The sequence below is a fragment of the Haliotis rubra genome, unplaced genomic scaffold (assembly GCF_003918875.1).
Source record: "Haliotis rubra isolate DU_JTF1 unplaced genomic scaffold, ASM391887v1 Scf1025, whole genome shotgun sequence".
Taxonomy (NCBI): Eukaryota; Metazoa; Mollusca; class Gastropoda; order Lepetellida; family Haliotidae; genus Haliotis; species Haliotis rubra.
Window position 1 is genome coordinate 112,573 of NW_025764921.1, and position 13,875 is coordinate 126,447.

Below are 13,875 nucleotides of genomic sequence, written 5' to 3' on the forward strand. Positions count from 1 at the left end.
GAGCTCTCATAATCTATTTGCGTCGTTCCAAAACAAGGCGAAGATCGCTCAGAAGATTGTTCATCCCGTTATCGCCTACAAATCAGACAGAAGTCTCTCGTACCACCATATCTATATGGATAAGAGCTGTCATTTTACAGCCTATAAGGCAGCAGGACTGGACCCTCCAACAGCATCAAATCCCCATGAAATCAGGGCATTGGCATCCACCCTCGCCCTTCACGGTAACTGTTCATTGAATACAATTATGGAAGGATGCTTTTGGAAATCTAACATGGTGTTTGCTAATCACTATCTCAGAGATATCACCACCGAGGACGTCTCTGGCATTCATCATTTCGGTCCTTTGGTCCTCGCTCAGCAATTGACAGTCCCCGTAGGCGTTAATATTCACCCCACGAGATTATTATATATATGATACATATATTCATTAGCTTATAACTCCATGGAGTTCTAGGGCTATGTACATATTTAGCTTAGGTTATTCAACCTTAAGCTCATACTGAGTTATATTCAGTGTACAGCTACGTTAGAGTAGCAGTTTATATATATATTGATATATCAGTATATTAGTAAGGTAATACCCCACTTATAGTGTATATATCTGATGGCTTATTATAAAGGAAATATCCTAAGTCTCAATGCCTTATGAAGTTCCTTGGGGTTATTACAATATCACTTACTTAAATCACTAATTATAATCCAAAGTATTCTGTTTTACCCACCCACCTCCGGTGGATTCTACAAACAAAAGAGCATGAGTCAGGATAAGGAAAAATATGTAATTTTTTGAGTAAAATTGATATTTTATACTTATCCTGACTCATGAGGTTAGCCCTCCCATCCTCCCCACATAACACTTTGGATTTCCCTGTAAATTCAAGTGTTGGGCTCGCAAAATCAGGAGAGAGTGAAGCATGAGGCCAGAGGGTGGCGACACCTATTCCCGCGCTTACGGCAGGGGAGGTAACTCTTGGGTGAGTACCAATTAGTGATTTTACATTGAAGGGAGCTTCAATTAAGGAGATACAAGTGTTCCACTATGTTCGCAAGAGGAAGGGGACAAGCAAAAGAGCATGAGTCAGGATAAGTATAAAATATCAATTTTACTCAAAAAATTACATTATTATAAAATTGTTTTTGTTGCTAGATTGTTTGGCATAATTTTGTATGAATAAGATATTCAGTGAGTGGTTTAATTAATTTGGGGTTTGTTAGAATGTGCTTGTGATCAGAAGAGTAAGCATTATTGAATTTGGCAAGTGATACATTTGCCGTTTTAACATTGTGAAAACACATTTGAAGAACCCAGTGATTGAGTAAGCCAGTCAACATTACCATTCTGATCAAAGTATTTCTGTACAAAAGTGAAAACCATCTCATTAGTGTATGGGACAGGTTCATTATATCAGTGGGTAAGACTAGGTTGTAATACAGTCACGCCTGATTGATTTGTCTGACAACTGGGACGTCTAACTTTTGGGAGTAAACCTGTCAAATTGGTGTCTGTCAAATGGGAGATAACCGTATGAAATGCTTCGTTAAGTTATTTCTGGATATTTCATTTTATTATCTGAAACTGTTCTCTATGGAGATATCACAATAAAATGACTTTATGATACATTTTACACTCCAGACACTGGCTGTATACAAACTGATTAAAATTGGAGGAATGAATTTCGGATTAGTACTGAATCTCATCCATGTGTCAGAGAGACTAGTGACATCTTTGATTGTGACTTCATACTAACTGATGATGTCACAGTGGCCTGAATGTATTATGATGCAATTTCATTGTAGCAGGATCTCCATGATATATTTAGCATTCTAAGATGCCTAGCGGTTAGAACAATCCAAAAAAACAACATTATCAGACAATAAAGGTATAGTTTTTTGATGACGTAACAATTGAATGACGTTATCCCGTCACTGTGCCATTCTAGTGTGCCCCCTCGTAATCGAACCATTTTACATTACGTCACAATGTAAGCGACGTCACGATGCATGTCAGTTGTCATCGCCTCATACGGCCTCCTACAGTAAACTACTCCGTTGCATCCAGTTTCTTGGTTTGCTGTTGCTCCACGACACGGTAACGTTCGTAATGTTTACATTCCCACAATGCAATTGTGGAATGTCGCTTGACTACTTAACTTCCTCTGGATGTACTGATCTAAACTTACGCTGGTAGTAGAAATGCAACGTTCATATTGCCCCATGTGGTTTACGTTAATGACAGAGGTAATTAAAATAATTCAGAGAAGATATTTAATCCGAACGTAAACCGTCATCAAACTGTTATCATTTGTTTTTTTCTGGTAACGTTCGTCTTAACGTAGGGGGCAGACACATCAATAGAACAGCGCACCAGTTAGCCCTGTGCGAGGATTCTTAATTTAGGTCACCGACACCGTCGTTTGTTTTCTGCCTTAAATTAATCGTAATTATCCTTAGAAAGTATTAAATTTGGCATCTAAGAAAAGAAGTACAGTTCGCCCTACCACCATGTATAGTGTAATAAAACACACTTTCGCCCTGAACTATTATAGTTAAAGCACTCGGACGCTTGCGACAATAAAGGTATAGTTTTTTGATGACGTAACAATTGAATGACGTTATCCCGTCACTGCGCCATTCTAGTGTGCCCCCTCGTAATCGACGTCACGATGCATGTCAGTTGTCATCGCCTCGTACGGCCTCCTACAGTAAACTACTCCGTTGCATCCAGTTTCTTGGTTTGCTGTTGCTCCACGACACGGTAACGTTCGTAATGTTTACATTCCCACAATGCAATTGTGGAATGTCGCTTGACTACTTAACTTCCTCTGGATGTACTGATCTAAACTTACGCTGGTAGTAGAAATGCAACGTTCATATTGCCCCATGTGGTTTACGTTAATGACAGAGGTAATTAAAATAATTCAGAGAAGATATTTAATTAAAATTTGTTTTTTAATAGTCAGAGAAGATATTTAGCCCTAAAAGCGAGGATTCTTAATTTAGGTCCGTTTGTTTTCTGCCTTAAATTAATCGTAATTATCCTTAGAAAGTATTAAATTTGGCATCTAAGAGAAGAAAGCAGTTAGCCCTCTTACCATGTATAGTGTAATACACTTTAAGCCCTGAACTATTATATCGTTAAAACGCGGACGCAAGCCGCCCCTCGCGCTTTAACTATAATAGTTCAGGGCAAAAGTGTATTTTATTACACTATACATGGTGGTAGGGCGAACTGTATTTCTTAATCAAAGGACATCAAAGTGAGATCTCTCCATATTCTGTCTTATCTGTCCAAAAAAGTATCATCACTGACCTCCCATTCGTCAGTACAATTTTAATATCATTATTTTCCTCTTTATTTAAAAGAACAATTGCAATAAAATGACAATTGAGTCTAATTTATTGATATAAAACAGCCACGTAGCCAGTGGCAAAAGATGAGTGGTGATAGAAAAGTGATAAAGTGCAGACCGCCCTCCTCAGGCAGGGAGGCAGACAGACACTGCCTGTAGAGGTATCCTGGTGTGTGGAGAAGCTACATTCGTAACTACTCGCCTCTTTCCGTGACCTACAAGAAGACTCGTACCTGAAAAGTATGCCATTATTGCGAAGAATTGTGGCAAACCAATCAAATCATGCGTAGTAAAATGTGAAATGAGGTCAAATAGTTTCTTTGCGATCATCTATTTTCATTATTATTTCTGTGAATATATATTTATCTTGTTACTGATATATGTTAATGACATAAGAAATTTACTTAAAGTGACTTTCATGTTGTATCATAAATTGCTAGGAGTAGCCATGTTTGGATATTCAGAGTTATCTTTCCTTGTAAATAGTCCTACACTACTTTCATCTCTGTGCCCTTTTGCGTTTAGACAAGACCAGGTCGTGAACATGGCTACGAGAGGGGTACAAGCCGCCATCCGGCTTGCCGGAATGACACGAGTAGTTACGAATGGAGAACCCCGTCCTTTTCAGTCCTGTCTGGGGGAGAGCATATAGACCATATATACAGGCCTCTGAACTACTGAAGTTGTTAACTGAAGAACTGGCCTGATATCGATAGAAGTAGAGTGTTCTGTCCCAGGTGAAACCATGCTGTCGGTCCTATCTAGGGGATAGCATATAGACCATATATACAGGCCTCCAAACTACTGAAATTGTTAAATGAGAAGAGAGTTTCGTATGTTGAAGTAGGACGTTGTGCTGGCAGTCAGAAGATGTGTAGACCATAACATCAGTCCTTGTAACTACTTGTTTTGTCAAATGATTCTGGTGTCCCCCATTGTGATTTTGCTAGAATATTGCTAAAAGCAGTGTAAAACTAAACTCACTCACTAACTAAAACAGTAAAACAAATGGGGCGGTGGGGTAGCCTAGTGGTTAAAGCGTTGGCTCGTCACGCCGAAGACCAGGGTTCGACTCCCCACATGGGTACTCTGTGTGAAGCCCATTTCTGGTGTCCCCCGCCGTGATGTTGCTGGAATATTGCTAAAAGAGGCGTAAAACCAAACTCACTCACTCACTCACTCATTAAAACAGTAAAACAAATCTCCATGCCTACACTCATGCTGTTATATCATAATACAGATGAGATAGCATGATGTGGATATGACAAGCTGTGATTTCCCTGACAAGATGTAGGTGTGATATCTTAAGGGTATGGCATGGATATCATGATACAGCTGTGATATGGTATAGCTGTGATATCGTGATACAGCTGTGATATGGTATAGCTGTGATATCGTGATACAGCTGTGATATGGTATAGCTGTGATACCGTGATACAGGTTTGATATGGTATAGCTGTGATATCGTGATACAGCTGTGATATGGTATAGCTGTGATATCGTGATACAGCTGTGATATGGTATAGCTGTGATATGATACAGCTGTGATATGGTATAGCTGTGATGTGATACAGGTGTGATATGGTATAGCTGTGATATCATGATACAGCTGTGATATGGTATAGCTGTGATATCGTGATACAGGTGCATTGTGTGACACTATGATGTAGATTTGATATCTGTTGTGATAACATGATGATATTGCTGTTATATACATGGTTGTGATATCATGAGTTAGACCTGATATCATGACACACCTTTAACATACTGCTGTGAGTCCATGATAGAAATGTGGCACAAAACAGATTAGATATTGGCAATTATAACTCTGATGTGATGTTACTGAGATATTATGATGATTTTAGACTATGATAACATCATAGGGCCTGATGTATTCAAACTGTAATGTTCTGATGATTGAAAACTCTGATATCATTATATGACTCTGATGTGATATAAATGTGATATCATGATGTGATCTGTTATGTCACAATGATATATCCTTGAAAAAGTGATGGCAATTTTCCTCCGATCGGCAGATTTCCGTCAATTTTATTTCAAAAACATCAGGTTTTATTTCAGAACACATCTGGCCCTGATTTGCCGTCGATTTTATTTCAGAATCGACACCACTGAACCCCAATTCAATGACACAGTATTAGGTTTTCATCTGAAAATAGATTTTCCTGTTGCCATCCCTGGTGATGTGATAACATGACACAATATGGATATGAAATATTGCGGCAAAAATGTGATATATTGACATGATATCATGATGATACAGCTGTGATATCGTGATACGGATGTGATACTGTTGACATCATCAGTGACAAGTAATCCAGTATGGATAGGATAGGTACACAATGGTAATGAGTGTGTGTTGTGTTTCCAGGCCTACACAGCAGAGAATGCTGGAATATGGGAGTACGGTACGACGATCATGACAGCTCTTATCCTCATTATTCTGTTGCATCTTGTGATAGAAACCAACTCCTGGGTAAGTATGGTCACAGATGGTGTGATGACATGTGTTCGTATTTTTACTAACCCACGAAGATCAGGATGGAATTGATCTTCAGTAACCCATGCTTGTCAGAAGAGGCGACGGGTGGTCAGGCTCGCAGACTTGGTTGACAGATGTGATGGTATCCCAACTGCGTAGATCGATGTTCATGCTGTTGATCACTGGATTGTCTGTCCAGACTCGATCATTTACAGACTGACGCCATACCGCTGGAATATTGCTGAGTGCAGCGTTAAATGACAAACCCACCAAAATCTTATTTTTACTACTGTTTAGTACCAAAATAAGCGCCTCACTTACAAAGAAAATTGGGGTTAGTTGCCTCTTACGACAAGGATGGGTTACTGAAGATCCATTTTCACCCATATATTCATGAGTCACCCATTGACAGGGGTAATAAAGTGAGCACTTGGGGCATCCATCTTATGTATGGATTCTAGCATGGTGTATGTACACATCGGGTGATGTGGGTAGCCTAATGGTTAAAGCGTTGGCTCGTCACCGAAGGTCCGGGTTCGAATCCCCACATGGGCACAATGTATGAAGCCCATTTCTGGTGTCCCCCGCCGTGATGTTGCTTGAATATTGCTAAAAGCGGCGTAAAACTAAAACTCAGTCAGTATGTACACATCAGTACTCCTGGTGGCAGTATTGTTTTGTTTTTTTTATTTTTCTTAAATTTCCACTTTTTGGTTACACTTCAATCCATTTCAAAAAAACAATACATACATGTACATATATATGTGCATATGGATGTACACAAGATTATGTTTTCATTTAGATGCTCTATCTAAAACATTACACAGGGTTGCTGAAAAGCATATGTAGAGACGACCAACAGGCATGAAAGCTTGCTTGTTTTACAGTTGGAGAATGCTGTGAATTTTGTTGTTTGATAATATCTATATATTTCTTGTTGTAAAGGTTTGAAATTTGGTTTGATTTTCTTAATAGTACATCTGTAAAGCATAGATATTGTTATAAGAATGATTGCATTCAAAGGGTTATTATGCATACCCTTAAATCCAAATACAGTGAGACCTCGGATATCCGGACACATTCGTTTTTACGTAAATCGTCCGGATAATTGGATATCTGGATTTTTGGTTTTCATACACCTCAAGGAAAATCCAAAATATTTATGATCATCAAGCGTTTATTATACATGTATAGACATTCAAAAACAGCATCACAACATAACTGGCTTGAATATCGACACACTGCACTTTTATTGCTTTGACTGAATAAACAACATCGTATCACTTCGCGTGAACAAACAACAGAAGACGACTTTGTCAGTAGAGACGTCAAATTTGCAATTAAATATCACTAGACAAGATTATTTACCTTTTTAAGTTATAAGTTGTTTTGCTGGGCATTGTATTATTTGCAGGGATTAAGATTACCGGCGTATTTGTCTCGCATACACAAAGCCGGAAATAGCAATCAGCTGTGCACATCGCTACCGCTAACAAGTTCAAACATGCACAATAATATAACGGGATGAATTCTGACACAGAATACTATTATTTAACCCAAAGAATTTTATTTACAGTTTTATGTAAAATATATATAATCAACACTAAGGTTATATCGGACCCTCATGAACGGTACGCATTATGGAATGGGGTAAAATACGGAAGCCATTTAAATTCACACATTTTACCGATGTTACTGTAAACTAGCAGTCAATGGAAAACGAGGCGTAATCAGTTCGTGATTGTTGAATGGGGTAAAATAAGCAAGCCAGTTTGTTGCTACAATAAATATGATATTTAGAGAAGCTATATTATGCATTTTCTGTCAACTACACTTCGCTTCGATCCGTGAGTAGACACAATAATATATATGACACCACGTCTCGTGTCAAAACACGTGGGACTCTCGCACTTCCCTTCACACGGTTAGCGGTAGATCAAAGCTTCGTGCGGATAGGTGAGTCAATTTTGTGTTGATTTAGCCGGTTTGTTTGTAAAATGTACCGTCCGGAAACGGAAACCGAATATCCGTTATAGACAGTCACTTTTATAACGTAAGAGAATGGTTTTTTCTAAAAATTGACCGGAAGGCGAGGTTTCTGGATATCTAGGGTCCGGGTATCCGAGGTCTCACTGTAATATATTCTCTTCATTGAATTTGATGTTTCCTTCAGTATTCTTTGCAAGCCATTCTGAAAGTTGTCTCCATATGATTTAGCATATTGACAGGTATATAAAACGTACAATGGTTTCAAGTGAGTCATTACATAAAGATCATGCTGGGGATTCAACATATCTTAAATAACAAGTTATTGGTAGCAGTATTGTTAGCATTTTTAGGGCTCCTTGCCTCTAGGCAGGAGACCTTTTGTAATCGTTCGGATTATTATTATTATTATTTATTATTCTGCCGATTTTTGTACCAAACATACCTCCTAAACCAATGCTCCGAATCGCGTACAAAAAATCACATTGATGCCCGCCGAGGTGAAGATATTCCCCTTAAAAATCTCTTGGCTCTAGGCCCTATAGCAAAGGGCAGATAATTCAATATTAATTCCCAAATGTTAAGGTTTGACAGCAAATATCTCAAGAACTAATTGTTCCAACACTTCCAAATCTCTTGTACAGATGCACAATCGAATTCCCAACAATTTTGCCTGGACGGGTCAAGTCGCTAAAATGTATCGTTTGGCAGTTATTTTTGTTTTCAGTTTTTGGTCATGTTTTTCAGCAGTTTTCTGAGTAGTTTGCTCCCAAAATGTGCTGAGCTCGAACCATCAGCTCTAGACATTCCAAACTTTCCATAACTGATGTCCAGTAACCATTGTGCAAATTCTGCCATTATGGCAGATGAAGTCTTGGTGATTCCAGAACACTTAATTGTTTTGACCGTAGGCCCAAGAACAACTGAGATACAGCCTTTTAAAGAGGGAACTATTTCTTCTCTGGAACTTCTTAAAAGGTGCATGACCCCCGTGAGCCCGGATGTATTTGGAAGATCCGCTTGCCTTTCAAAAACGTGTTCTGGCTCCATTTTGGACGATGATTTCTAGCCCTCAAATACAATAGATAGACCTAAAGCCAAGGAGCCCTCATCATTGCTTGCAACTATATTTATTATAATCATTGTTATTTATTCAGATCTGGATCCAGTGGCTTATCCTCATCATGACCTTCCTCTTCTTCTGGGTGTTTGCGGTCGTCTCTAATGCCATCTTTTTCACATGGGACCATCCTTCAAACCCCTACTGGGTGATGGAGAATACGATATCCACGCCCATCCACTCCTGTGTCGTCATCATCAGCTGTGTGGTAGCTCTCTTACCAAGGTACGTGTCGAGGTAGTCTCTCTCACAGTCCCTCAACCACATTATTTTCCCTCCTCCGTGGTGTAGTGGTTAGAGCGTCCACCCGGAGAGTGGAAGGTCGCAGGTTTGATCCACATACCAAAAGACGTTAAAATATGGCACTTGTTGGTCCCTGCCTGGTGCTTGGCATTAATGGGTACAACAAGGACTGGTCGCATCGGAGTCAGTTTACTGTGTCTGAGTGGGGTATTCATGCTCAACTGCGGCATGATATCTCAGTGAGCTAGCACTATAAAACCAGCTTCAGTCTGGGCTACAAGCAGCCACACACATACATACGCATGCACATCATCATATGAGTGAAATATTTTTAAGTACAACGTTAAACCCCATTTCACCTCACCTCACCTCACTTCACCTCACCTCCTGCTATGCCCTCCTTGCAATGCTAAAGCCCTAAATGAAGCAAGTCTAGATTTCCTCCGGTTCTGAATCTCCTTTCTCACTGGGGCTCCTTATCAATTTAAAAGGAATTGTTTGTTTTGATAAAAAATATATTTTTTCAGCGACTAAGCATTAGTCTTTTGTTGAGGCATCTTTTTAGAGTAACTGAATACTTTGTGGCTTTTAATTTGAACTTGAAACTTCAAAGTCAAGCATCTTGCTGGAGAGACATCTGTCCTGATGATCTAGTGAATAGAGTATCTGCAGGGGTTCAGTGCCCCAGATGCATCATACCGTAACATGTTAAATGATGGTACTTTTTGTTGCCCTGCCTGGTGCTCGGCATTCAAGGGAGATAACAAGGGCTGACTTGGTGATGAGATCACTATGAGGAACGGGGCCCAGGGAAAATGGTGGCTGATACATGATACATGGTCCATATTGATGTGATAATACGCAATCAGCTGGGTTGTACATTGTATACGTCAAATGCCCACGTTGTCTAAGGTTAGCTGAGCTGAGTTGCATCCGTTGGAAACAGAAAAGATAATAATTGTGGGTTTGAATCCTGCTTTGATTTGATTTTGTTTTGCTGAGTGAGCACCACAGCCATGCTCATAGACTTGCATCACTTCAGACTTTTCGCCCACATTGAGCTGTTAAACAGTGAAATGACTGGAATACTGTTCATAGCATGGGAGGTGGGGTAACCTATTGGTTAAAGCGTTCACTCGTCACTCTGAAGACCCGGGTTCAATTCCCCACATCTGTACAATGTGTGAAGCCCATTTCTGGTGTCCCCCACTGTGATATTGTTGGAATATTGCTAAAAGTGACGTAAAATCGAAATCAGTCAGTCAATTATTGCAACATTTAACTGACTTGCTTATACATTTATGGCAGGGAAGGTGTATTTCAGCATAAGAACATCTTCGTTACTTTGTTCTGTCACCTTTGTGTTTCCTCATCATATTGTGCTTTCTTACAGACTCTGCATCCGAGCTATACAAGCAACAGTCTGGCCTAGTGCCATCATGAAAGTCAAACAGCTCGAGAAGGAGCTTATAGAAAGTGACCAGCAGACCACAACCACCACGGCAACCACCATCAGCGAGGCAGTGGACAATTCTCCTGACTCCGCCCGTAATGGAGGCAACCCACAGCTGAACAATTTAAGTGTCGACTACAGAGAGCAAGTGCGCCAGCGGCACAGGCTCCCCTCTGACCAAACAGTAGACAGTGTCAGCCCTATACGAACATAGATGGAGATGGTCTGGCACCAAGAGACAGTACCCTGAAGTCATTGTGTAGGATATGCCAATTGTTATTTGGATTCTGTGGGATGATGAACAGTCAAATGTCAAATATGTTGGAGAAATCCCATCTTGGAAGGTTGAAACCAGAGGGTTTGCATGTGGAATTTTTGAAGATTTTTTTCTTTTTTTTGAAGAAGGATTTTTTACAAGATCACGTGGAACCTGTCAAACATTATATACTTTTCTACAGACTGGCCACCAATTTTTTAACCACATTCTCCGAAAAAAGATTTTCCACAGCACTGGACAAGGGTCATACTTTCTATATGCGTCACTTTTCTCACAAGACCACTCACTTCATGGGATCAATAAGGTAACATGTAGATGAACGTATGAATCTATAAGACAACATGGATGTTCTGTGAGGTCATTGCGACATTATTCTGATCATGTCATTCAGGATATGTCTTAGTACTGTGGAAGCATGTTATGTACGGTTGTGTTGCGTATGACACAATCACCACAAGTTTTATATGCTGCATCGACACAAGTGTATATCGTTCAGCCCTACAGCCTGTCAACTGACATACAGTCTGTACAAAATGACTCCAAGATCTCAGGAACAGTGTTGTGGAAATGTAATTGTACGCTTGTGTGTTATTTACAAGCTATGTATATATATATATTTTTTTATTTTGGCAGAAAAGGAACCATGTCAAAGACAAGATTATATTTTGTATATACTGTATCATTGTGAGACTTCTACACCAAAATGTCATATATTATTTTCTAGTTACTACATGCTATTGATATTCTGATAATCAATAATCATCAGCTGACTATGACCAAGGCAATGATGATTTTATGTTAGTTGGAGAGAAGCATGTTATTTAATATTCAATGTAGATTTCACTGTTAAAATTTATACGTTATAACATTGAAAATGCAGGTACTTTCATGTGTAATAACAGGCTAAATATTTGTGTTAAAGGCAAAATATTTGTATTTTTTATGCATATTTTTTGTCTGTATTGTTTGAATAACTTCAGTTCTAGATATGTTTTTTGAACAAATATTTCTTGACCTAATAATTTACAATAATTATATTGGATCTCAGCTCTAACCATATGAAACAAGAAATTGGTAACACCTGAAATTTAGTTGTTCCTGAATTGGCCTTGAGTAATGTTTTCCAAACAACTTATTTTGAATGTAGGTTGAGCATGAGCCAATGCATGGAACTTGGTTGTTCCTAAATAGGCCTTGAGTAATGTTTTCCAAACAACTTATTTTGAATGTAGGTTGAACATGCCCCAATGCATGGAAGTTGGTTGTTCCTAAATAGGCCTTGAGTAATATTTTCCAAACAACTTAGTTTGAATGTAGGTTGAACATGACCCAATGCATGAAAGTTGGTTGTTCCTAAATAGGCCTTGGGTAATGTTTCCAGACAACTTATTTTGAATGTAGACTGAACGTGACCCAGTGCATGATGGGCTGAGATGTAACTATCCAAACAATAATATTCAACAGCAACATTCCTGATAGAGGAGGCTGGTTGTTCTTTGATGTCTTTGTTAAATGCTCTCAAAGATGTTTGCTGTGATAATGCAGTGTCAGACCTGTGGCAATCTGCGTAGTCCCAGCCTCCAGGCTAATAGCCGAGGGAGTCAAGTTTTAAAATCTCCATTTATTTTCTCAAATATAACCTGTGGGTGATTTCTTACCATAATTTCTTGGTAAACTTTCGAGAGGTTTGAGTTTTTAGTTTCCCAAATAAACAAGATAATGGGAATATTAGCATGAAGAACAGACTTTGTTTGTTGAGTGTTTGATTGCTTATTTTATGAATGGGACCAGAAACAGTCCAAAAACAGAATTGATATATCTGCTGATATTGATCTCTACTTCCTTTAAATTAGGTCATAATTTTTATATTTGTATGGATCACAGTTCCATCAACCCTATTTTGTTTATAATTTAACAAAAATAATCCAAAATTACACATAATTACTCAAGTGAAAAAGGACAAAAGAGGAAGCTGTCAGCTCATGGCACTCATGAGATGAATTCATAGTTTTTAACTTATTGTCTAATTTCAGATTCTTCTTTTTCCCCTCCTACAACTCTTTTCACCATCGACACAAAAAAATACTTTGGCATTATTAAGCTGGTGTTTTGGCCTGCAGAAATCAAATGAGAAATGTGATTTGATGTCAGTAAATAGTGGGCTACATAATTCATGAAATCACCATAATTTTTTACCAAATGCATAAAGACATTAACTGAAGTGAAAACAACCATTGTGGACAACAGTGAGAAATACGACTGTAGAAACAAACAATTACTGACATCTGTAGGACAGTTCTGTAATATACTGCTGTTATAAAGTGCTGAATTTATGTTCATGTTTATATAGTATTACAAGGTCAAACACATTCAACAAAGCAAAGTCACACTTTTAACAAATGTGATTATGATAAACAAATTGAGCATGTCAATCAAAAGGCTGAATTTGTTGATGGCAAATTAATCTTTTCATCTATTAATTCAACATGAGCAGCTGAGGTTGTAGGTTGAATATTAGAGGTAACTGTATTATGCTGCTGGTTAATGTATTGTTCTGTGAGGCACTGCTGCCCAAGGGGAGATAACCCATTTTGTTTGAATAGTGCTCTTCTGTACATAAAACCAAATATGTCACCTTTTTTTTTTTACTTGATTTAACATGTTTTGTTCAAATTGTTAAGAATAGGGTGTATGTTTTAGCAAGTAAGAATATACTCTGTTTTCAACATTACTTTAAAATGGCCTTAAGTCATTCAGAGGAATCTGTGTAAGACATCTAAGATAGAAATTAAATGACATTTGTAGTGAGGAAACACCAACATTGTTCTGGAAGTTTTGTAAAAAATATTTAAATTTTATATGAGTTGTGATGATGACGATGATGATGATTATTATTGCAATTGAGGTTATATGGTTTGCAAGGTAATCAGAAGCATGACT

General features: G+C 38.4%; 1 protein-coding gene across 1 annotated transcript in view; it reads left to right on the top strand.

The window, feature by feature from the left end:
* The window catches only part of LOC124271386 (phospholipid-transporting ATPase VB-like), a 99,923-nt gene extending 86,623 nt beyond the window's left edge, over positions 1-13,300 (top strand). Inside the window, exons 22-24 of the mRNA XM_046706530.1 lie at positions 5,746-5,850; positions 9,000-9,187; positions 10,599-13,300. Of these exons, the coding sequence (XP_046562486.1) occupies positions 5,746-5,850; positions 9,000-9,187; positions 10,599-10,872 (567 nt within the window). The 3' untranslated portion in view covers positions 10,873-13,300. The remainder of the gene's footprint in view (positions 1-5,745; positions 5,851-8,999; positions 9,188-10,598) is intronic.
* Positions 13,301-13,875: the final 575 nt, after the last annotated feature.